At 24.2% G+C, this 14,185-nt stretch overlaps 1 protein-coding gene across 2 annotated transcripts; it reads right to left on the bottom strand.

Moving 5' to 3' along the window:
• Positions 1–3,628: 3,628 nt before the first annotated feature.
• LOC145844235 (melatonin receptor type 1B-B-like) lies at positions 3,629–13,985 on the bottom strand. Of its 2 annotated transcripts, none has more exons than XM_082951608.1 (12): positions 13,846–13,985; positions 13,364–13,498; positions 12,973–13,142; positions 12,547–12,681; positions 10,558–10,686; positions 8,604–8,802; positions 6,568–6,677; positions 6,216–6,293; positions 5,234–5,309; positions 4,928–4,999; positions 4,392–4,523; positions 3,629–4,018 (listed from the first exon to the last, which is right to left on the bottom strand). In XM_082951608.1, exons 1-12 carry the CDS (start codon positions 13,942–13,944, stop codon positions 3,878–3,880), a joined length of 1,476 nt encoding a protein of 491 aa, XP_082807734.1. In that variant the 5' UTR covers positions 13,945–13,985; the 3' UTR covers positions 3,629–3,877. The 2 variants fall into 2 exon arrangements, with proteins under 2 accessions (XP_082807734.1, XP_082807735.1); XM_082951609.1 differs by having other exon boundaries at positions 13,838–13,937.
• Between the last annotated feature and the right edge of the window lie 200 nt (positions 13,986–14,185).

Raw genomic sequence — 14,185 nt, 5'->3', positions numbered from 1 at the left:
TTTTTTTTGCTTTTTAGTAAGTATATAACTGTTTTTTATTTCGCTTGTATGCCTATACATGTTTTCGCTGAATAAAAGCAGTAAGAAGATCGGTAATGTACTTTAACAGTTATGCACTTTATGTAAGAAAAGTTATGCTGACGTCATTGATCAATACTAGCGAATAGTTGCTTTATGCGTGCATGTATGAGTCGTTTGTAGATTGATTATTACAAATTTTTCGGTTAAAACTGACTGACGAGTTCTAATCAGGACAAAACTGGTCTCAGTTTACCGAAGGCTTGTGGTCTAATGATCGAATTGGTATGATCAACCCTTTGTTATGCGTGCGTACCAGCTGTCTTGCCTAGTTGAAAATGTATTGAACGTTGCACGGCAAAAAGCAATGCTGACGTCACTGATCAATGCCAACAAATGGTTGCTTAATGCTTACATGTATAGACCGTTTGTAGATTGAAGACTGCAAGTGAGTCTTAATCAGGACAAAACCGGTCTCAGTCTACCCAAGGCTTCTGGTCTGATGATCGAACTGGTTAATCAAACCTTAAGATAACTTAATGAAATACTAAGGTCAAACTTGAGAGTCATAATATTTATAAAAACAACGATAGTAAAGAAAATAGATAAACTTAATTAATCAACACAGTATCTTAAAACAATTAATGCCAAAACAAAACAAATACTTTTTAGAAAAAAAAATAGATTCAAAACTAATAGAATATACCGTATTTTTATTGCAACTACATAGATATTAGCTACTCAGTATGTTATGGTAAATCTTGCCTTAAAACTAACAGGAACGCTTTTCTTATGCTCAAGGAGAATACCTTATCGAAGTCAATACTCTAGTTTAAATTAATGCATAACATCTTGCATGAGTATATTAATACAGTAGAGTCATCGATAAGATACGCTCTTTATGAATTCGAAAATGTTTCTATTATATATATGAATATATAATGTTTCTATTCTCAAATGAATCTTTTATTTCAAATCAAATGATAACTAACACACACACATATTTTCAAAAAAATAAGTGTGTTTTACTTGCATTATATTACAGTCAAATTTGTTCAATTAAATTTGTTTGTAAGTCTTTGATTAAAAAATTCTACATATTACTCATTTAGCGTACCTTAAACTTCGTGAGAATATCTCTTTAAATTAGTTTACTTGTCGACATTTTATTAATACATAACTAATAATGAACGTATATTATTCGTATAGCTTCATTAATTTTATATTTGATAAACAACTTAAATATAAGTTAAGAAAACTTATAAAGTGAAAGATTACTTTTTAACAAAACTCTTAAAAAAAATTAATAACATTAATACCTACGTTCTATGGTATTGTATAACAACAATTGAAGTGTCAATTAAGTGGTATAAAATATTGACAAAAAAGCTAAAATGTACTAAATATTATAACAAAAAAATATATAGGAGACAAAAATTACATATAAGTTTACTATATGTATTAGCTATAGATAATATGTAATTTTTTTAAATTGACTCACACAGTTTTAAATTCTATCCAAAAGCAAAACAACACACTTACTTATATCTATACTTTTTAAATAAGATGCTTTTTAAAATGTAATTACTTTTTTAATCTAAAATTAAACAAGACTTAAGTATAAAACAATAAAGCTTTTTGTGAATATTCTCAAAACTTTTAGCATTACTTTTCTGTTTATAGTTTAAACAAGTTTGTTTCCCTAAACTAAAATTATTAAAACAAACGTCTAAAAACAAAGCTACAAAACCTTGATTTTACTTGAATTATAAAGTTTTAGATTAGTTATGCACTTTAAGTTTGTCTAAATATTTAACTTTTTTACGATATCATTTAAAATATTGAAAACACTAGATTACCCTAATCGCATTTGAAGTAGTTTTGAAAGTGTTTAATACTTCTTTTATACATATCTAATATCTTATTAATATTAAAATATATTTTAATACTAGTAATAATTTTTCTTGCTAACTAAGTTTAAAAACACTTTTTATATAAAACTTGAGCCACAAACGTCTTTAAAATAAATATAAATCACACATTTTACGTTTTAAAGAAACATCAACAACGTAACTTTTTGGCTTAAACTTTGTATTAAAGGTGAAATAATCTTCAAGGTAGTTTAAAAAAAATAAATTTATTCCCAACTTTCAACTCGTAAATACATAAACTAATTTGAAATCGTTATAACTATTGTTTTCCAAGTATTTAGCTATATCGTTAAAAACGCTATGCAACTTATTTAAAACTTGATAGTTTGAAACTTTATTTACAATTTAAGACAGTTTTTAAACAAAAGAAAAATAAAACGTGAATGCTTCGATTTAAACTTTGTAGTAACTTTTAAATAAAAATACAAACTAGTTAAACATGAGTTAGCAGAGAAACTAAGAAGTGTTTTAATAATAAAGTCGTAAGTGTAATTTACTCCATGATACAAATCAGATTTTTAATTTTTGTATCATAGTTGATTTTTTTAATGGTACACCTTTTTTACATTTTTTTTTCAGTATTTAAAACTTGTTATCGAATTACTATTTCAGAAAATATAAAGGCTACTAAAAAATATGATGATATTTTGGAATAAAAAATAAAATTCTTAAACATTGATAAAGTTAATGTTTTTGTTTTATTGTATACGAATACATTTGTCTTATTATCCAATAAAACGCCAATGTAAAAAATTTGTTTTATGATTTTGAAGCATACATAACATAAAAAGTTTTATTCACAACTTTCAGTAGCTTAGTAATACTTTTCAGTATACTTTGCTTTAGTACTTAAGATAAAATTTTCAAATTTTTGTAGATTAATAGCTGTTATTTTATAGTCGTTAATCGAAATGTGTCTTATCGTTGTTTTAAATTTTAAAACTTGAGTTGTCGTAATTTGAAATATGTATAACCTGACTCGTTGTGACTTAAAATTTACGAGTTCAAGTTTTAATAACTTTTAAAGTCCGACAGTTTAAATGTCACAAACTAATGTATCAACAGTTCTGTTCCATTGTTTTAAAGTTTTGACACTTGAGTTGATTTGACTTAATATTTTAAATATCTGGCGTGTTATGAAATTGGAAAGTTTTGAAACTTCTGTTATAGCAAAAATAGTTTAAGTAGCTTGGTTACAACTTTCTGAACAGGATTTCATGGTAATCAAATATTGATGCAGGGAATTTGTTGACTACTATTTGTTTGAGCTTAATTATGCAAGGTAAACAAAACCTAACCAAGTTTTGTGTTTATTTTAAACAAATAAAAAACCGTTGTACTACTTTTGTTTGAAATAATAACTTATTACTTTGGTTCTTGTTAGTTTTCGATATAAATATGCTACACACTCTATTTTAAAACTAAAATTTTGTTTTTAGGTGTTTTCAAAGCTGATAAAAAATAAAAAAAAAATTTTTTCATCGATCTCGATTTGCATCAATCGTTTAATAATCAAAATTAAAGAAATTTTTCTAGTTTTTTTTTTCCAAAAGTGTCGTTATTAAACACTTAACACGTTTGATAAGTATGATTAAAATAATGTTTTTTAACAACTTTTTTTTATAAGTTTTAATAAATGTTTTTTATTAATAAAAAAAGCGAATAAACTTAAATGAATTGCATTACGTTTATTGGCAGTGAAAATTAAAAAAACAAATGTGAAATTAAAAATTTACAAAAATTTGAAAACAAATGAAAAAAATAGAACTCAAAAGTGTAAACATGTTATTCAATAATAAAATAGTGAAGGAAAGTAACGTTTTCGGTATGATTAACTATCTATCATTTAATGTTCTAGATGTATTACAAAACATAACACAACAATAACACAGTTAAGTAAATTAAAAATTGTTAAAGTATAATTAAGGTTAGTTTTTATTATTAGATTTTAATCCATCAGGCTTCAGCAAAGAAACGTTTTCGCTAAATTTTTCATTATTGTTGTAGTACGTATCGGTACGAGGTAATATCTTTCTCTTCTGAAATTCTAGGTCTTTGATGTTGTTGTCCTGTTTTGAAATATTTTACTTGGTTAAAGCCATAATAATGGTATTGTTGTCTTGTGTTAGATGTTTGCTCTTTTATGTCTTAATACAAATTTTTTTTCTGTTATAGAGTTTGTTTAGGTTAATCCTAGAGTAGCTTATTAATGTTAAGAAACATTGATTATTAGCAAAAAAATATTTAAGCAACTACACTACTAGTACTCATTTACTACATTAATGTTAACAAAGACCTATGCAAGGAACAATATCCTTAGCTTACTTTTATATCTTATTTTGAGCTTTTGATTTATTGTTTTAGTCTTTTTTTACTACATTTTCGTTTACATAAATTTTTACAGTATATATAATATTTTATAACATCTCTTATACTTCTTACCTGTTTCGCGTAATTTCTAATAAGTATTGGCGATTTCTTGTGAAACACTTCTTCCAGATTTGTAGGATGTCTCTTTCTCCAGGACTCTCTCTTCGGAGTTGGCGTTCTGTTAGGAGCCGATTGAGTTCTTTTCTGTGAAAACATTTATTTGTTTATTACCTTAGTTTACTTTTTTCTAAATTGAAAATAAAATAGATTTTTTACGAAAAGCAACTTGCTAAAACCAATAGTTAAAAGAAAAAAAAAACGAACTAAAAATATAACAAAACACCGAATTAGTAAAATACTTTAAATTTTTTAAAAGTAAAAATTATTAGTTTTAAAATTTTCGTTTTGTTTTTCTATTTAAAAGATAAGTAATCAACAAAAACATGAAGTTTCAAATTTCGCGTAAAGTTGTTTTAATCACGTTTGCTTTAGACATACTACATCATAACATTTGAACAAACTTTAGCTTAATGTAAAAGCTAAGTTATCAACTTTGTAGTTTATTTAGTTACAATACACAAACAATAAAAATTAAAAATATTACTTACTTTAATGTTAATATTAGGTGAGTTTGTTCTTGATTTCATACTTGCACGAGATTTAATACTCTGGTGTCTACTCTGTATAAAATATAAATATATAAAGTATAAATTTGTGATCGTTTTAACAAAATAACATAAGCTCAAGTATCCTAAATAATTTAACAATAACTTATAAAGTATCTTATCATTACGTATTGATATATAAAGACCTATTTAAGAATACATCTAAACATTATCAGTTGTGTACACATGTATACAAAAGCATTTAGTAATGTTTTATGTAAGTGACAAATACATTATAAAAATTCTAACCACTTGGTTGTACAACGGAGAAGACTGAGATTTTCTGCTCGATATGCTGGAAACTTTTCTCGAATAAAATGAATTTCTGTGAAAATAGTATTCAGTTATGCTTGACCTTGAGAAAGTGTTAAAACTTCTCAAAAACTTGAACATCTTGTTTAAGAAATATTCCATGTTGACCGTATTTGAAAGAAGTATATAGAAAATATAAATTTATTATTAGTATAAAAATGTAGTTTTTACAACTATGAATATTATTTTTATATTACATAATAGTATTAAAATTTACTACTAAACTAGTATGAAGTATCACACACAATCATGTTTACAAAACTTTTAAAGGGTTAAGTGAATATCGAAAGTCTTTGTTATTTTGAAGAATGCGATTTAAGCTGTTACTCGAGAAAATAATTGCAATATTTCAAAATGCGTTGAAAGGTATGCGCTTACGTGCGTTGACTATTGAAAAAAAAAAATTTAATTTTATTAAAAAATCAAAATTACTACAAATAAAATTTAAGTTTTTGAAAATACTTTTTCACTTTTTTATATTTACATAAAAGTGTTAAAAAAAAACACTTTGAAAAATAACAAAGCTAATGTCAAATATATTATGACGTGGTTTGAGCTTGAGAAAATAATTAAATCAGGTATTTATTTAAAATATATTTATTTAGAGTTTAATGGGTAGTTTTTGAATAAAAGTTTCTAAACTATGTTTAAAGTTTTAAATAGGCATTTGTGTGTTGTTAAACGCTATACTTGAAAATTATTAATCTACAACTATGCTTGAAACTGATTTTGTTTATTTAAAAATTATATATTATAATGAAAGGTAAATACATTCATTACAGTTCATATTTAGAATATTTTAACCATACATTTATTACGGTTCAGAACTTACTATACTACAAAAATAAATCAAACAAAATACCTCGTTACATTTATTGAAATATAATAGTCCTTATCTAAACTGCCATGTTTTACGAACCTGTTAGATAGGGTTCCAGATATTTTGTTGTGAATCTGATCAGAATCGAACTGTCTCAACTTATCCCTTCCCGAGCACCTGAAAAACATAAAGTATTTTTATTAAAAATAATGTTAACTAGTATTTGAGTTATATTTTTGTATAATAAACAGAAAAATCTAAATTGGATTAAATATACACAACGTCAGTAAATCTTTTGTTTAAAAGATATAATAAAAGATAAGTTTAATAAAAAAAAAGTTTAAAAATGCTTATTAATTTGAGATTTTAAAATTAATCAGTTTTCATAAAATATCAGAACTAAATAAACATATATATTACATCAGTGATTATTTATATTTAACTTACAGACCTGAATACAAGGTACCACAGGTTCCTGTAACCTCTGCGGTATCCCTTGTTCATCGCTCCGTAGATGAAGAAGTTTAACATCGAGTTTGTCAGTGCTATCCAGCCCGCTATCTGTTAGGAAAAATATTACACATTATTATAATAACAAATATAAAATATATTTAAATTTAAAAATTTAACATCGAGTTTGTCAATGCAATCCAGCCCGCTATCTGTTAGGAAAAAAAAGTAATGTTTTGTACTAAGAAATTTAACATCGATCTGTAAGCATAACTATCTGTAAGCATAATTGTTATAAATAAAGTATTTTACACATCCATTATTTAAAAAAAGGTAACATATTTACCTTTATTAGCGTACGTTTTTGTAAATAAGCTTAACTTGATTGTGAGTAATAACTTAAATATAAGCAAAATATACAAAAAACAAATACAACACATTAACTGACTTTAAAAGCATTACTTAACAGCTTTAAGTATTTTTACTAATTTGACGATGGTTAGCTTAAAAGCCATGGTTAACCACAAAATTAACCAAATAAATTAATTTAAATACATGCATATTAGCTGCTAGCACAATATTAAAGCTTCACTTAAATGTCAATAAAATCATAAATTTAAAACTTCCTATCAGAGCTACCTTAAAAAGATACTTTTAAATTTTACAGAGAGAATAAACCTTTATTCAAACCGTTTATATAGAAACTATTATGGTTACTAAGATTAATATTAAAAATTATTACAGTTGTAAACATAAAATTTTAAAGTAGTCTTTTTTAGTTCATTATTAACTCTATTTAATTAATTTTTTAATCAATCAAAAGTGTCACGTTATACAGTGCGTAGTAAGAGTTACACAACAACTTGTATGATGATTATGATTCATATATATGCGATATATAGATTTTATAATATAGCAGCTCGTTCACAAAACTATTAAAGTTTGAATTTCAACCAGACAATCCAAACGTGCAGAATAACATGGTAAAAGTAAAAAAAAATAGGGAAAGTTTGATAATATATTATAAGTGTATACATTAATGAGGTTTAGTCTTAGATAGTGATAAAGAAGATTACTTTTACAATCTTTAGTTTTCATTCCCTACTTTATGTGAAAATACTTTTTGTTATAGTGAAGTTAAAGCTGTGTAATTAAAAATTTTTTTATTGTAGTTTAATAACTTACCGTTGTTAATGTACCATAAACAATAAAAAAAATAATCTTAGACCTTTTTGGACATGATTTAGTATAATTTTCTGAAACTGTTTTTGAAATGTTATTATTTAATATTTTATTTTCATAAACTATACAACTTTTCAATAGTTTTCAGTGCATGGTAATGACTAACATAAAAAAATTAAAATAATTTCGTGCTATCATTCTATATGCGTGAAACTCGTATTTTTGACGCAATAAATGTGTTTATATAATTATCATGATTCACAAAGAACAAAGATTATAGATTTTTAGATTTTTGTTGGAGAAAAATTTTAGCTTTATCTATGTATGCATTTCTTACCTGTTTTGTCAATATTTTACGCACACTGGCTTATTTAGCATGCATACTCTAAGTTTACCAATCTTCTAAAAATTTATCGTATGACATCATAAAAAAAAACTTAATAAAACATTTGTGAGTCATGTGTACTAGTATACTTATATTATTCGTATAGCTGTTTTGACAGAATTACAATTGTAATTTGTTTTTATGAAAAAAAATTAATAACCTTTTAAAGATGCAACATTATATATACAAAAACGAAGTAAGTAAAACATTTTTTTTTTGTTTTCATGATGTTATTTAAATTATAAAAAAAATATTTACAGTAAGTAGTTAAGTAAAATAATTACTTTTTACACAAAAGTACCCTGATATTTAACTTTGTTTAAACAAATCATTACGTTGTAACTTAATTAATAGGCTAATAAATAAAGTACAATATTAACATTTGTATTTTTTTAAGAAACAAATCATAATTCTATATGGCGTCCAGCCATATATATAAAAAGAAATTAAAAAATAAGATAAAAAATCACCCTTTTCAAAGATTCGTCTTGACTGTCAACTTGCACGAAACATATCATGATCCCGTAGGGTAACCAGCAAGAGTAGAAAGTACACAGAACCGCCACTAGGGTGTTCAGAAGTGACTTTTCTCGTTCCACACTCCTGAGATTCCTGACCCCGTTCTGCCTGCTCAGCTGTCTGACCCACCGACCCGTTTTCTTTGCTGATCTGTTGAATAAAATATTATAAATATTCTGAGATGTAGTAGTTGACAAAACTTAATTTATTTTAATCTCCCTGTTTTTTTTTTTTGCTAATCTTTAAAAAATAAAAATTTCAATTTTGAAACATAATTATTGATAAATAAAACTTCAAGTAACATGAAAACATTTAAGAACGGTTCATCATTCATGTTTTAAATTTTCATAATGTGACGTGACATTTTTTGATAGTCTACCCGTTTTTTTACTAATTGTGAAGTTAAAAAAACATTTTATTTCTATTTCGAACAAATTTAATAGAGTAAAAGATGTTTAATGGTAAAAAAAATGTGGCTGTTGATAATATATAATAAATTTAATTCTAAATTTTAAATAACATAAAGTGTTTAAATGGTAGTAAAATATGTTTAAAAATACTTTTAGTGAAAACTTATTTTTGCTGCCTTAAAAGTTTAAACATCAAAAATATATTGAGCCTCATTAAATCCAATTGAACACATTAAAAGCTGTAACATTTTATTAAAACAGTAGTTTTTTAATTTTTTTACAACTTAATAAGTAATTATAAAACAACATAACATGCTTATGTAAAAGTCTTAAAGTTTTGTTATTTTAAAAACAACATTGCAAGCTTAGTAACTGAAAAAAAAAGTTAAAAAAAAACTGGTAATTTTAAAATTTTAAATAGTATAAACATTTTAAATTAAAAGTTTCGTGTCACTCAATACAAGTTTCGACATTATATAACGTACTTTACTAGGAAAATAAGAGAAAAATATCAAAGTTATCTTAAAACTTTTTTTCAAAGTGTTTATCGTATTTATGAAATGAAATCTAATACTTAAATACTTTAAACTGTAGATAGTATCACAGGTGCTTTATTTAAAACATTTAACCTAAAAACGCCATAGTAAACGTAATTTACCTTTAAACTTTTATAGCAAATTAAAAATAGTAAACCAGTTTCTTTTCACTTTATACAACTTTCCATGTTTTACATGCCAAGATATAAACTTAAAGGGATTAAGGCGAGATTTATGAGATGTGAAGGATTATGGTGTACGTGTAAAATTTAAAAAGTTTTAATTCGCGTAGCAGATGATTTTAATTTGAGATTTTATTAGACACGCTATTTGAAACTTGTTTTTAAACCGTTTTAAAGGTAATAAACTTTTGGTTAAGTTTTAAAACCACTTTATTACACTTAAACCGTTACTTTATTTTCAAAAACAATTTTCTAACTTTTATTAGAGTTTTCAAAAACTTTTTTTTATTCCTACTTTAAATGTAAATTTATATATTTTGATTAAATCAAATAAACGCTAAGCTGAACTGGTATAAAGCAAAGTTTACTAATGCAAAAATGATAATATGACATTCAAATTACTGGAACTTAAGATTCGCAAGTGCGTAAAGCATATATGTAAGTGTGAAATTTCAAAATCCAAATCTAGTTTATAGACAAAAAAACAAACTAACTGTTTTTCGTATATAAACAAAAACCTAAACACTCGTACAAAGCAAACTGTAAAGGAAACCATAAGAAAACGAATTTCACAAAAACACAAAATAAAAGTATTTGTACATTTATTAAAAAACAAATTTCATAATATAACATATTTCTACAAAATAGTTACCTGAATAATCGAGCGTAGCAAACGGTACTGCATATCATAGGAATACCTAACGCACATATACATAGAAATAAGTGATTTGTAGATATACTAATAATAATATAATGCCTATTTATACATATAATTACCTGAATAATCGAGCATAGCAAACTGTACTGCATATCATAGGAATACCCAATGCACATATACATAAAAAATAAGTGTATGTGTAATCATGACTGTCGTTCCAGACACATATCTTCATCTTTGAATCGTATCTGTAGAAAAAAAACTTTTATAAAAAATAAAACTTACCAAAAAAAACATGTCTTCATTTTAAAACGTATCTGTAGACATAAACATTGTTTAGTTAAAAATTATTTTACAAAAAGTGACGTTTATAATAACTTATAAAACTAGGTTTTAATCTCAGTTATCATCGTTTTAGTAATGTATTTAAACTAAACACGATAATAAAAATAAAAAGTTATTATGTAAAATCAATTGTAAATATATTACAAAATCTTAGTTTTAAACATAACTGTACTATATTATATACTCATATAATTTATTACATATTAGTAATTTATAAAAACTGTGCGATAAATCAAAACTCATTAAGCTACTTAAGGTTGGTTTAAAAAAAAAAAGCTTTAAAAACTTTGAGTATATTTGAAAATAAAAAAAACTTTCAATTTAAACCAAAGGACGAATAAAGTCTACTGTTTCACTTTTCATTAATATTTAATAACAAAATTGAGCAAAGTTTTTTATGTATTAAAAATTCATTACTTCAAAAATCATACAAATTACCACTAGAAAACGTTTCTTTTCTAGTTTAGATACTATATAAATTTGAAATATATTTTACGTTAACATATTAGTTTAAATCATTATACTTTCTTTCCTTTTTAAATTAAATACGACGTTGATTTATTAGTTTTATGCTATACTTTAGTGATTGAAAGTTTAAAAAAAATATATTCAAATAATTTATGTTTATAGACAGAGATAAAATCGCAAATGTTAATAAACAAGTTTGCTTATTTAAATTGTAAAACTAATAAAGCTTCAAAGGTTGTTTTGTAGTAAAGGGAAACAGTTTAATCAATAACTTTTGTGGTTTTCCTTTGTTATTATCGTTCACAGCTTATAGTATTTCCAAGTGACATTTAATTTATTTTTGTTTAAACAAAGATTCTTCAAATCAATAGTAAAGTGAAAGCATTAAAAGTTTTTTTTTTTTTAAGTAATACCCTTGACAAAAAAATGAGAAAGTTCATTAATTTGTTATTAAACAGTTTTTATAAACAATTTTCAAAACAATGAATAATTTAAATACCTAAGAAATTTTATTTTATTTAATGTTTTGAAAATTATATAGAAGTTTTGAACAAAAAAAACAGAAGTTATTTTCTATTTATAAACTAATTTAAAATGATCTTTTTACTTTTTTGGATCAATACTCAAGTTTATCGATAAAAGTGTTTTCAAAGTTTTCCAACAAAAATTGTGAAGAAAAATAAAGACTTTTGTAGTATTAATAACCTTTAACAAAAAGTGAGTACTATCACATTATAAAGTTTTAATCATACAAATATTTTTAAAACTATTTTCTAGTCACTGACTTAAAGTAAATTAAAAACGCTAAACTTTTAAATGTTTATTTCCTTTAAACTAGTTTACTAAGATTTTAGGGTAATGATTAATTTTTTTACAACAAAAAAAAACATGAACTTTATTATAAATTACAAATTACTTGTTTTATTTTTTTAGTTAAGTTTTACAAGAAAAAGGATATAATGATGATAAATAACATACAATTTTTGAAAATACAAGCTTTTAAATTTTAAAATATAAAAGTAGCGTCAAAGTTCAACAAATTTAATTTATTAATACAAAAAATAAAATTATAAATTTACAGTTCAAAAGAGATCTTTTAATCGATATATGATTTTCAGGAGAACTTTAATTTAACCCTGTTTCTTAAGTACTATTTAATAAAATTACTTCTAAAGTAAATTCTTAAAACATTTAGTCATTTTAGTTACTCTATAAGTTAAACTTTTAAGTATCATCTATTTATTTTAACATAATTAAATTTCTTTTCAAACATTATAAATATATAACAAACTAACCTTATATTTCCCCATCCAAGTAATGTAGGTATAACAGTTGCGTTCGAATAAACCCAAACAATTGTTACAATCAAGTATGCTTTTCTGGTACTGAAGTATTTATTGTACGCAGAACTATGCACTATTGCTAGGTATCTGTAGAAAATAGCTAATTTAACTTTATCAAGTACATGTTATACAAGTAATAAGTTTTTCATTGAAACTTGCTTTGAAAGAATATAAAGTGCATAAAATTTTGTCAAAGAGTTAAATTTTATAAACTCAAAAAAACTTTTACTTATCAAACTTTTGTTCTGAAAGTTTTATTTGAAAATTCTATATAAAAGTAGTAAATAAGATAAATAATACCAAAACAATAATCAACAACTAAGTGAGTGAGATATTATGCTATTAAATTTTTCGAGTTCATTTTTTAAATAAACCAACCTATTAAAAGCGATCATCATAAGATTATTAGTTGAACACGTACAAGCGACAGTAACAATGTAACCGGTTAATTGACACAATGGTGTAGCGGATAATTGAATAACTTCTTGTTCGGTTGATGGAGGATACAATACGTTTATCATTACCGTTGGTATTACAAATCCGGTTATCTGAAAAATTGAGATTTTGACTTTGGTTTTTAATAATTAGAGAAAACTACTTTAAGATATTTAATAAAACTTTTTTAAATAAATAAAGGTAAATTTAATTAATTAAAATATTAAATGTTTAGCATCAGATCTTTTTCTGGACTTAAAATAAAATTTAAATTTTTGAGTAAAATTTTATTTAAATTGAAGTACTTTTTGTTAAACAAATGTTAAACACTTACCATCAGATCAGCTATGGCAAGGTTTATGACAAAAATATTTCCTTGTTGGTAAACTTTTTTCATTAGTATAATTGAGAAAATAACTGTCAGATTACCCAAACTACCAACAATCCCTATCACTAACAATATGAACATCTGGAAGTATGAAAAGTTTTAAATGAATAAATAAAAAATTGTTCGAAATTTGGTAGAGCACTAAGTGTACAAGAGCTATTTTAGTTATTACAGATGTGAAATATTGTAACTATTTTACCTAATAACATTTAAAACAACTAAACAACTATAGTAAAATTTGTAACAAACTGTTAAACTTAATGAGTAACTCTATTTATTATAATCCAAAAACAAATAAAATATCAAATTAAAATCAAAAGCTTCACAAGTTTGATTCAATTGATGTAATATTTATAACACTAAAAGACCAATTTAAACACTTGTGTACTAACATTAAAAAAATAAAATTGAAAACTTTACCAACGAACCTGAATACTTTTTCCCAACAAATGTTCATCATCAACTATATTTGAATTGTTTGGTGTTGTGTTTGAAAAAGAATTGTTAAAAGTTAGTGTTGAATTCATCGTTAGTATTTTCTATTTAATTAATTTGCTAAAATATATCTGAAAAATAATATTGTATTTCTAATAATTTGATTTATTTAAATCAGAATAAAATGTATAACTGACCTTAAAATAATAGCATGTAATACATTTTCAAATGTAAGGTACAGTTTTAATACAATTTATTATATAAAAAAAACGTCCTGACATATTTCAAGGATAGATTGAAAAAACTCAAAGTATAAAAAAACAAATGTTTTAG

The sequence above is a fragment of the Thalia democratica genome, chromosome 9, assembly GCF_965202585.1.
Source record: "Thalia democratica chromosome 9, ktThaDemo2.hap1.1, whole genome shotgun sequence".
Lineage (NCBI taxonomy): Eukaryota > Metazoa > Chordata > Thaliacea > Salpida > Salpidae > Thalia > Thalia democratica.
Note: the sequence above shows the minus strand (reverse complement) of the source record. Positions and strands in the feature narration are given on the sequence as shown.